The sequence below is a fragment of the Fragaria vesca genome, linkage group LG5 (assembly GCF_000184155.1).
Source record: "Fragaria vesca subsp. vesca linkage group LG5, FraVesHawaii_1.0, whole genome shotgun sequence".
In the NCBI taxonomy this organism is placed as follows: domain Eukaryota; kingdom Viridiplantae; phylum Streptophyta; class Magnoliopsida; order Rosales; family Rosaceae; genus Fragaria; species Fragaria vesca.
The window spans coordinates 11987843-11999593 of record NC_020495.1 but is presented as its reverse complement, the minus strand read 5'-3'; the positions used below and the strand labels follow the sequence as shown (position 1 = coordinate 11999593).

Sequence of the window (11751 nt, the reverse complement as noted above, 5' to 3'; positions counted from 1 at the left end):
GGGGGTGTCATTACATACATGGCCACTCAATCAAACATGACAAGCCTAAGAAACATTCAAACCATGGTAATATCTGGTGGAAGCGCATAAACTAGTTTTATTTGCTGCCAGAAATGGCCAGGGTCGCCTAGTAGTCCCTCTATCATTGGGCGTTATAATTCTTTTGGGGTCATACAAAAATAAAGCAAACATACAGACATGGCTATTCTTCATTTAATGAACTTAAAAGTATAAAAAATACTGAAACAATGCATTTTTCCTCAAGTAACTTTTCTTAGAGAAGAGTCTGGTTTAAATTACTTCAAAGATCATTGAAAAAGATTGGCAAGAATGCTGACTGTACAGAAGTCAATTGAATAAAACTAAGGGTTGAGTTTCGTAATGCCTGTAGCCAGAAACCTGGGAAAATGAGAATAACCTTCACCTTGTTTGCTTTTGCTTGAGAGACCATCTTTTTCTTACAGTTTATTTGACAAAGTAATATCTGTGGTACTAGTCAGGATGTGAAATATTAAAAGTAGATTTTATGGAATAAATGCCACAATGGGGAGACCAGCACATGAAAGACACTGTAACATATGAAATAGCTGATGAGACCTCATATACATCAGGTCAAGCGGCTGTAAAGGAAACAAGGGCAGACCAATACCATGTGTTTTATGAATCTTTGGTCTAGTGCATCTAATAGTCCTGGTACCTCTTCCAGACATTTAGATTAGTTTATGTGTTGATGGAAGTTTACAGCTCTATATTTGTTCACTCAAACACAACTGCAGATACAAGCCTCTTTATCTATAGGCTCAGTATTAATCAGATTGCAGATTAAAACTTGTTAATATTCAATGTCATAAACAAATCTGGTATTCAGAAGATACAGACCTGGTGAAACAGATCCCATCATAAGATAGGATGTTATGTTTGCATCAACGACAAATGCAACACGATCCTGTGCAGAAAATGGCCCATAGTTTTCTCTCCCTGAAGCATCACCTTGTAGAGTAGCATCACCATCAGCAAACATATTCCTTGAGCCCATACTACGACCAGATGGATCTTCATCAGTAAGACTGTTTCTAGGAGATCCCGATAAACCTGTATCTTGAAGAACAGATGCTGGGTCAAATACTTTTACGGCCCATCCCAATCGACATGCAAAAGATGCAGCAGCCTGCAGCTGTGCAAGGTCAGCCTGTAGTGTTGATGCCAGCTCAGCGACAGTTGCATTCTCACTTGAAACAACAAATACTGCATATAGTATCCTGAATTATAAAATACAGAGTATTGTTATTCTGGTTCCACTGCAAGAAATGAATAATTGAAATGAATAACAAGCCATATCTGTACTAAAACAAGTTCCTTACTCCTCTATAGGATCTTCATAAGATTGCTCTCTGTTCGAAACAAATCCTTCAAGCCTGCAAACTGTAACGGGGTATCTAATTAATAATCCAAGGCTACAGTCCACAACAAAATAGAAGCCTGATTCCATAACAACCGATAGTATATCAACAAATGATTACAAAACATGGAGAAACTAATTATGATCACAGGCTTGCAGTCAAACATCAGGAAAGCCTAAGTAAGGCATTTTTCCTGATATATAACATACTGTAATGGAAAAGAGTAGATGAAATCACTGGATCCACTGTGAACATAAAGTTCACAAGCTCTGAGCTGGGAAAAAGAAATGTACTTATTGGCCATAACACATTTTAGTTTCAGAGCATCTTCTTTTCAATAATTAAAACAGATTTTTATAAAAAAGAAAAGGATGGATACGATATAGGATGGATACGGAAGAATGAAAGAATAATTTGGTAATTCAGAATCTCATTTTAGTCTAGCCTAAAACTAATTCAAGAGCAAATAAACAGAGATAAAGTCAGAAAATCTATGTGATCAACATAAAAAGTAAAATAAAGACCCCCGGATACTACATGCTCAGGGAGCTCGACAACCTCACAATGATCATGCTAACTGGTAACCGATACGACTCACCTTTAAAACGATCATCGGGATACACAGGAACATCAAAGTATATTAATCCTCGTTGGTGAAGACCCTTAATAATAACAGGATCGAACAGGATATAAGAATTTGCTTCCTCTTTACATACTTTATCTATTGTAGCCATTTCTTCCTCCGAAAGTTTCTACAAAGGAAGGTAACTATTATGAGTTTTGCCAAAAGGACCATAACCAATGTCTCGTGACTCCACTGAATTTTCCAAAGAATAAAGTTACAGAATTAATTTATTTTTAGTTCTCACCTTAAATTCTTCCAGTGTAAAATTCACTAGACAAATCCCCCACCATGGTTCAATAGCAAAATCCACAGGTTGTGTAGGTAAAAGTTCCTTTGCAATTGACTTGTTCAGCTTCCACATAATTTTCTGGATAGCTCAAAATAAGATAAACAGGTAAGACAACACAAAGTCCTTCCACAATCACCATCTCTAATATTATGTATTGACAGAAGAAGACATTCTTAAAAGAAATTACAGATACTTTAATATATGAGATTTAACCACCTCAGCTAAAGACTACGCAAGTCTCATTTTAAACATATAACAGGTTAGCTACGTTTAGTTGAACAATGATAAACAATACGGCACACAATTTTTGTTAGTTAATGACTCAAACCCAGTTACTTTTTTCTCTTGGATGTCATGAAGTAGATAACAACTGAAGTGAATTAATGATCTTAAGACTAGGTGCAGTATCTCTAACACCTGCCAAACAATTCTCACCTTTTGATCTGTGCAAAATGTTGTTCAAATCATATTAGACCTGATACCTTCGAAATGTGGGTATCCACATACCAGGTATGTATGCACCACAAAGTACCCCATAAAGAAACAAGCAAATTTGATTAATTAATACCTTAGATCTGCACTTGTTCATTATATCAATAAATTCATTTCTTCCTATCCCTGTAAGTCGCAAGGCATCTGCAGCACTAAAATTGGGGATGCTGTCATACGGTTGCTCTGCAAGTAATATGACATGCATGAGAAGGAGAATAAATTGTTAAAAGCCACAATAGATTACAGAAAAAAATAATTCAAAAATTTCTCAGAGCATTGCTCAACTTGGCTAAGCCCAGTCAGCTATCTGAATCACTTTTCTTCTTTCTTTTTTTTTCAATTCAACACCAGTGAAGGGGAATATTCTTTGTTAAATCCAGGACCTCCAATGAGAAAAGTAGAAAATTAGGCAAATCTGTTAGTATTTCCAGAGCATTGCTCAAATCATCATGTAACATCTTTGCTTCTTAAACTAGGGGGTGTCCATAATGGCAAGATGATCAACGTGAAGTTTCTGCAAGCCGTAATTCCTCACTGCTTGCAATTTTAAGTTTTTAGCTGGTACAGTTGTAGCACAATGAGCTTTCATGACTACTCGTAGTTTCATCGTGACTCGTTTAATAAAATTCTGTAGATAAAAGGGATCGGTCCAATGAAACATAATAAGATGCCTACAACAAGTTAGCGGCGAAATTCAACTTTCTGGCCAGATCATCCTCTCTTTTTTTCATCCTTTCATTTATCTATGTGAATCAGCAGACAGATACCTGTAGTTTACTGTTCATCAACAAACTCCTTTCCTATAAGCCAGGCACAGAAATAATTGAAGTATTTGTTTGATTGAAAGAGTATACTTCATTAGATAAGGCCTATGTTATAGTTTATATAACTTTGATCATAAGGATCAATAAGATATTTCTCTCTTCCATACTATTCTATTGCATAGAATATGGCTAATTCCAGAATGCCCATTTAGTCTTAAAATCCATTGGGAGGGTAGATTAATATTTATTTGTAAGCATTCTTCAAATTTCTAACTGAGTATCCTGATACACATTTAAGCAGCATCTTCCAACCAAATTCACATACTAATGACAAGTTTCTGTTTAAATTACCAGCAGAGAAGCTAAATAGTATGATGTCCATTAAAATTATATCTTGACACTTGTTTTAAGGTTGAAACTTATGTCTTAAGTAATTTAAATTGAGAATGCACAAGCAGGATGCGGAAACTTAGAAAGCACAACTAGGCAACAAACTGTAGTCTGGATACAAATTATATGCATTATTCTCCCCATGTCTACTTTCTCACAGAAACTATCTACAAATGACAGTAAAAGTAGTAAAATAACAGTGTTTTACAAAGGAATTGTTGAACGCAGGTAAATTATTACCATTTTTCATAACTTCAAAAATCATATCACAGTAGTATCTGAAAGGTGATACCCTCATTACACGACAAACATACTCGGCAAGGTGATAGGGAAACAGCTGCAAATAACAAAGCAACATGTAACTGCAGAAACCTATGATTGAGGTATATAAAACATAATACTAAATGTAGGTAGAGTTGTGTCCCTTGGTAGAGTTGATTTCATATATATAAGGTGAAACAAAGCTTTGCAGTGATGTCATTCTAGTTATTAAATTCAGTATCACAATCAAATACATAAATTAGAAAGAGGCAAAAACTGTATTGGACAAAAAATAATAAATAATAAACTCTCCATACTGGAAGTGCTATATCTCACAATTTCTCCTACGTGAGCCAACTCAGATAATTCAGAAAAATGATTTCTAATGAATTTTCCCATGTAAGGAAACGTACCGCTAGATTCCTTCGCAAGTATCGCATCATGTCTTCATAATATTCACTTTCTTTGCACATTTTCCGAGCAAAACAACTGCTCCATTGCAGTCTTTTCTTTATGCAATGCTCAACGACCCTGCACACAGTTCACAAACCTTAGCTGGTGGCAAAAGCAAAGTATATCCAAAACTCTAAACTTCTTATATTACGTTACACTCATCCAACTTTACAACGAAGCATCAATCTTTACTTCCATTTGCAGGACGCGTAATACAACCATCAAAACTGAATAGTGTGGCCCACAGTATTTTATAGACACAGTAATTCATAAGCATTGCTTCGAAAGTGAAAGTACATTACAGCATTGCCTACTCTAACCTTCGGTGCCATTCTTCTTTCGAAGACAATGTCGCTTGGAGCCGTTTCGGCAGATTTTCCCAGGGGCATTCTTCTTTGATTGCTTTTAGCAACAACTGCTCCTCGACCGTCGCCGAAGCGTGATGCATTTCCACTCAATATCCTGATCAACTGAAATTCCATCACTACTTTTACAACCACACTCAAACAAATTCAAAGTCATCAATTCAACTCACTTTAAATCCTTTCCAAAATCAATGCCTACTACAAAATCCACTAAAATAAACAACAAAATCAAACAGATCCAGAACAACAGCAACAACAAAATCTCAGAATTACGTTGATCTTGTAAGGAAATTAACCTAGTGCTGTTGAAATCGGAATATGATGAGAGGAAGTAGAGCAATTTGGAATTCGGTGTTACATTTTGGGAGGTTGGGATCAGAGAATGAGAGAATTGAGTGATGGCTTAGTGTATTGTAGGAGTGAATGAAGCAGAGAGAGACGAAGAGCTAAAGAGGTACCTGAGGAAGACGACTGTGGTGGACTGAGTAGAAATCTTAGGGCTTCAAATTCTGAGGTTTTCAGCAGCGAAGAAGATCTGAGGAATTTGCAACGTCCAGTATTTCTGAAATTTCAATTTCAATCTGTGAAATTTTCGTTGTAGCAGGTGTGAGCTGTTTTCGCTGTTTGGGTTCCCGGATCCGAAACCGTTGACCCGGCTCGCTAGAAGTGTAAGTTGGGTTGTTCCGGGTCGGGTCGTATATTTGCCAGTTTCGGCAAAATATGAGAGCCAACGACGTCCGTGATACATAAAAACTGATTTCAAAATGAGTGCCGTCCTTTGACTATAGATTATATTTTATATTAAGAGCAAATACAGCAAATGCCTAAAACGATTTATCATTTATCATTTTATAAAACGATTTCTGTAATACAGTTTTAAGAAATGAAAATGAGAGACTGAATTGCAATTTTCAAACTCCAAAAATGCATTCGGCAGAAGTATTTTAAAAACAAATTTGCAAATTAAATAGTAAAAACATTTATGACATAATTTTTATGTATAATCTAAACCTAGTCTTCTGTAACCAAAAAAAAAACCTAAGTCTTCTTCTTTTCTCGACAAAGAACTGATCTTCTTCTTTTCTACAGTGATGTTTTCCCTGTTCTTGTTGTTAGTACTCCCCAATAATCATGTAAAATAAGGCATCTTTCCAATGAAACAATTCGGATTTGTAAGTGAAATTCTTTCTTGGTAAGAAAACCCATGTGAAGAGAAACTGGAGAAGATGATAGCTTTAAACCCTTATTTTTCCTCAGAAGATTGGAGAAGAGATGAAATTGCAGAAATTTGAATCAATCCTCATCGATCTGGACAAGATCTAACACCAACCCATCATCGATCTTAACAAGATCTGACCCCTTCCCGATCAAAGAAAAACTTTGATCAATTCCTTCTAAATCCTCAACTCCGCTATTCAAAAAAAGGGATTTTCTTGCCAATCCAACAGATTAAGCAAAGGAGATTTATGGTCCTCTGGAAGTTATGGAGAAAGAGGAAGACGGTCATGATAGAAGGTCTACAAAGATTCATGAGTATGAACTATGAAATGTTTAGAAATAAACTTCATCGAAAAAAAATATTTAGAAATATGTATGTTTGTTTTTTTCATTGATGGTATGTCGGCTGTTCTCTGAAAACAGTAAAAACTACAGAAGTACGTTTCTCAGATTTACTCGTAGTTTTGGGGTTGTATTCTTGAATTCGTTTTCTGTGTTTTTGAAGTCGGATGTGCCGAACGCATATTACGCTTGTTTTTGTATTCATAAAACGGAAAACAGTTTTATAAAACTATACCGAACGGCCCTAATTGTATGGGTTGAATTGAGAGTTGGACAAAAACTGCATCCACTGGTAAAAATTAGTCTAGGATAAATCTGAGCCCCATACGGGATCTACCTAGCTGGACTATGACCTGGGTTAAGAATTAACCCATCTCTTACCCCATACCAATTTTTCAACATAGCCCACATGACATCAGCTTGCACATGAGGGACAAATCTTACACATAGGGCTGACACCTTTCTTCTAATGGTAATTTAATATGGACCGTTCAGATCAAGATCTGACGGGCCATATTAAAAGACAACGACATATACTTTATATAATGTGAATAGTAATTGGTCTTTGGATTAATTTCGTTGTTGTATTATCAAATCAAAGACAAAAGACTGATATGGATGAATACTGTATTAACCCAGGTTGAGGATTAGTCCAACCCACCTAAAATGGGTGCATTTGCTCTAAGGCACAAGTAATCAATTAAGGAGGGTCGGCAATAATGGTCGGTGATACATGTTTAGCTTTTTATTTTGATCTTTTAGGAAGTGGTTGTAATAGTGGTTTCCAACTGTAATTTTATTTTAACTATGTTTTGGCCACACCAGTAAATCTGGGCGTGCAAAGTCTATTTTAGTCGTTGCGGGCGTGCCACCGCGCGGACGCGAAATATAGTGGTTATAGTAGCGGGGTGCGCTTAGCCTTCTGCTTCTAATCAAGCGGCTGAGGATGGAGAGAGCACCAACTCCACCGCAGGGTTCTTCAGATTCGCCTTGCGTACTAGGCAAGGACTTACAGTAATCCACCTGAGTGTCACAATATCGATGAGCGTCACAATATCGATACTCGACGTAGGGTCGACAGAGCTTCAATTGGAAAGGAGAGGAAAAAAGACAAAGCTCCGGAGAGCGTACAGGGAAACCAAAGCAAAGCTCCGGGGAGTGTCTTGAGGTTCAACTGTGTTGAAGGTAATTTTATATTTTTGTTAAGTTGTTCAGTTGTTGAGTGTGTAGAGAGAGAGCCTCGAACTCTTTTATATAGTTATTTAGGGCCACATGTATTGCCCAAAACATGTCAAAGGCTTGTAGAAGTCTTCAACGATAAATGTGGCGTAGGCAATGTTAATCACTTGTTTAACACGATTATCCTCTGGCGAAGTAACTAACTGCCTCTATGTAGAAGAGTAGAACTCTCATGAAGATGTGGAGGTGCACTGTTAGATCATCCATGCAAACACAATTAAAACACAATTAAGGAGTAGAGTCCTTAACCATCACATAAGTCTTCACGTGCAGTCAACATATGCGGCTAATGCCTTAGTCCTCTCCCATGCGGACTCTTCTCCACTGTTTCTTCTTGCTTCCTAGCAAAGTATCCCGCGCGAAGGCATCTCGCCTTGCTCAATCTTCTACGCAAAGTCAGTCCACTTCGCATGCATCTCACCTTCATATTTAAAACTCCACTTCTATGCGAAGTCCATAACTCTTCGCAGGCAAGCATCTTTCTCCGCCTGTAAACTTATCCCGCTTGCAAGCTCGCCGCTTCATATTGAATCAAGTCCACTCACGTCTCTTAGTCCCTCTATACCACGCGTAGTCTTTTTGTCCATGCAAACTTATCTAGCTCGCATGACCTTCTTAGCGGGCCATCATATGTAAACCCATTATTTTAGGCTCACCGGTATGACGGAGACCATAAATTTAATTAATATTCACTTAGATAATTACTATCTAGTAAAATATTAATTTGGGTGTAAACAAACTGTTGGAAAGAGAAAAAGAAAAGAAAAAAAAAACAATGACAAGGCATGCATGTCAGTGAAACAATTATCTTAGTTCGAACCTTAACATTCATAAGTTCCATATCTATTAATAGGTTGTTGACAACTAGGACCTACAAAATCCATATGACGATGGTAAGAAGTGTTAGTATCCAAATAGGTTGAGTCATCACGAGGTCCGACTGTCGGATGTCTACGGACATACAAGATAGAAAACTTTGATCTAAAGGGTCTTATTATTCTTATGTGGAAATTGGTTTGGACCTAGATGTTAGTTCTGTTCCTACGGGCACAGATGGTTCATAAAGTTTTTGGTTTGATGGATTGTCTCCCCTCAATTCAAATGTCAATTTCCAAAACAATTGATTGAAGCTTTAAGAGAGAGAGCAGGGGACTAGACCAAAACCGCTCTCAAAAGAGTGCACGCACAGAGCAAAGAACAAACATTTATAGTTAAGAAAAATACAACGAAAAAACTAATTAGCAAAGAAGAAACTATAACAATAAGTAAGTCCATGCTCCGAATAGGAAGACAAACTTGAACGACCAGAGTTCTAGCCTCCTTGTGGATCTTCTCCATGCACTCAACTTTATTTCTAATTGAGATCCCATTATCTATAGTCAACTTTCTTCTTAGTAATCTCCTGCAAGTTTTTGAGAGTAGAATCTAATAATGGGATGTTACATGGAGGCATGTAATCTGGAGGTTGGCGAATGCTAGTCTCAACAGTGTTCCCATTCTTTACTATAAACGCAGCTTCCATACCCCAAGTCATGTGTCTCTCCATATGACAATGCCAAAACCACACCCCTGTTTGAACATATCAAACAACTAATATTAATAACACGTACTTTTCTATATTAATTAATATCTATAATTCTTGAATTCCTTTATGTTCTTAATTAATTTTTGTTTGTTTTTACATGGATTATTTTGTAGTGATTTTGTGGAAGCTTCTAGAATCTTCATGTATATGTTGTATTATTGTAAGGTTTCTTTGTTCTTCGATCTCAAAGGCTTGGATTGGTTGGGTCCTCCAGGCTCCAGCCTGTTTGTAATGTTTGCTTTCATCACCCTCCAAATTAAAATCATATCTGTTAAGTTCTCAAAAAGAAAAAATTAAAATCATGTTAGATTTTATAAAGATTTCAAAAAAAATGATTTTTCAGGTTTTAATCCGTGCAGCTCATGATCAACGTTTAATCAATTAAGAACCGTCATTTTTTTTTTTTATTTTACTTCTCAGATCTGGAATAATTAATCTTGTGACAGACTTCTCTTGATGAATCTGAATTATTCACTTCAAAGAATATTCTTGATGGGATAAAACGGGAGGAAAACAAACCTGGGTTGTTTGCTGAGAATCTGATTGCTAACCATCCATTCTTAGGAACTGCAAATGTATTTACCTCAGGAGGATCAACTAAATTAAACCCTTTGGGGTCAGTAACATTGTCATAGATTCCAAAGCCATACCCAACCACGTAAAAGCTATATCCATGCAAATGCATCGGATGATTCACAGAGCCGCCTAAAACATTAGTCCCCTGGAATACAATCTCAACTGATTCATTGTAATTTAACACCTTAACCTTTCTCCCTTGTACTGTTAACACCGTATCGATCGAGTACGATTCATCAGTGAAGTTATAGAAAGAAGGTGGATTATCTGGGAAGTCTGCTGAGTAGACTCCGCTTATGTTTCTGCATCAGATTGTAGTGGTTAATAAGAACTTTATATATGACGTCAAAAATATTGTACTACAGAAAGACTACCATGAATAAATTAGAAACTAGCTCTGAAGATTCAACAGGTGAAAATAAAGTTCAAAGAAGGGAAGCATGGATACCTGTAATAGGCTTCCAAGATATCAGTACTTGGGTTAACCCAACTGATATTATTTACGCTTGCACTGATTTGTTTCGTTTCACAACCTGAGCTTGAATCTTCACAATAGAGAGAATTCATGGAAGTTGTTATAAACATCCTAGTAGTAATTTCATAGTCTAGTGGGACATTTATAACATAATCCGGGATGGCTAAGCTTCGAATTTGGTTTATGAACTTCAGTGATGCTACAAAGTCATAGTACATCGGAAGACTACTGGGAAAGACAGGAGATGTCAGATGGGAATAGTTGCCATTGTATTGTAAAATTGCAGTAACATTCGCATGGTCAAAATTGACAACAGCCACATTCTCACTCGAGAAATGTCTCCCGGCCATGTAATAGTGTCCGAGAACCTGATTTGCTTCAAGCAAAACATCCATTGTTTGTCCAGGGGTCAACAATATGTAGGTTGTGTCAATAGGTTTAATATAGGCTCCATCGAGTCCAACCACAGTAAAGTTGTGTTGTGCAATTGCAAAGAAAATATCTGCATCAATGTTTGCATTGACTATACGAAGAAGATAGGTCTTGCCGTAGTCCACTTTGCGACGGTAAGTTGCTTCTGCAATATGAAAATGTCAAATTTTTCAGCTCTTCATTTCACCAGATACCAAAATCAGATGTCAATTACTGAAAATAACAAATGCAATCATGCTATAGTTTTACCAAATAAACATACCATTTGAGCAAGGACAAAGATCTCCAGGCTGCCCATTTATGGTGTAAGCATCAGAATGAGGTAAGTTCTCGTCATTTTCCATAGCCTCATCAACCCGCGCTTGCAGATCTCCCTTGTACCAGGATGCTGCATACAAGGATCATCGATCTTTAACTAATGTTAGATATATAAGCATGCATTATGCACCAATATATATATAACAGAACGATGAATTGATGAGCTCAGCCGTGTTTTATATATACCGATTACTATGACCTCATCTTCATCAGGTTTAGGAAATGGAAATGTGGTTCCAACAGCAGGCAAGATGACGATGGCACCATGAACACTGGCACGCGTCCAATCACTGTGAGCATGCCACCATACAGTTCCTTCTTCCTTTGATAATATAACTTCGTACGTGAAATTTGTTCCAGGTTGAATAGGACACTGTGTGATATACTCAGGTCCATCTGACCATGGATTTCTTAGCTGCCTTATTCCATGCCTATGAAATCAAATGCATATTGTTTTCATCACCATATATTAACTACAACTAGCTTAATTGATGCAACAGAGAGAGAGAGAGAGAGAGAGAGAGAGG

General features: G+C 36.9%; 2 protein-coding genes across 2 annotated transcripts in view; both read right to left on the bottom strand.

Moving 5' to 3' along the window:
• LOC101304871 (protein FAM91A1-like) overlaps nt 1-5601 on the bottom strand; it is a 9038-nt gene extending 3437 nt beyond the window's left edge. Inside the window, exons 1-9 of the mRNA XM_004299631.1 lie at nt 5498-5601; nt 4995-5144; nt 4635-4752; nt 4201-4297; nt 2883-2989; nt 2270-2392; nt 1999-2152; nt 1362-1422; nt 880-1259 (exon numbers count right to left, since the gene is read on the bottom strand). Coding sequence (XP_004299679.1) covers nt 880-1259; nt 1362-1422; nt 1999-2152; nt 2270-2392; nt 2883-2989; nt 4201-4297; nt 4635-4752; nt 4995-5122 — 1168 coding nt within the window. The 5' untranslated portion in view covers nt 5123-5144; nt 5498-5601. The remainder of the gene's footprint in view (nt 1-879; nt 1260-1361; nt 1423-1998; nt 2153-2269; nt 2393-2882; nt 2990-4200; nt 4298-4634; nt 4753-4994; nt 5145-5497) is intronic.
• A 3606-nt stretch (nt 5602-9207) lies between these two features.
• Nucleotides 9208-11751, bottom strand: part of LOC101299010 (laccase-14-like) — a 4155-nt gene continuing 1611 nt past the window's right edge. Inside the window, exons 2-6 of the mRNA XM_004301288.1 lie at nt 11411-11655; nt 11169-11294; nt 10448-11051; nt 9943-10301; nt 9208-9407 (exon numbers count right to left, since the gene is read on the bottom strand). Coding sequence (XP_004301336.1) covers nt 9208-9407; nt 9943-10301; nt 10448-11051; nt 11169-11294; nt 11411-11655 — 1534 coding nt within the window. The remainder of the gene's footprint in view (nt 9408-9942; nt 10302-10447; nt 11052-11168; nt 11295-11410; nt 11656-11751) is intronic.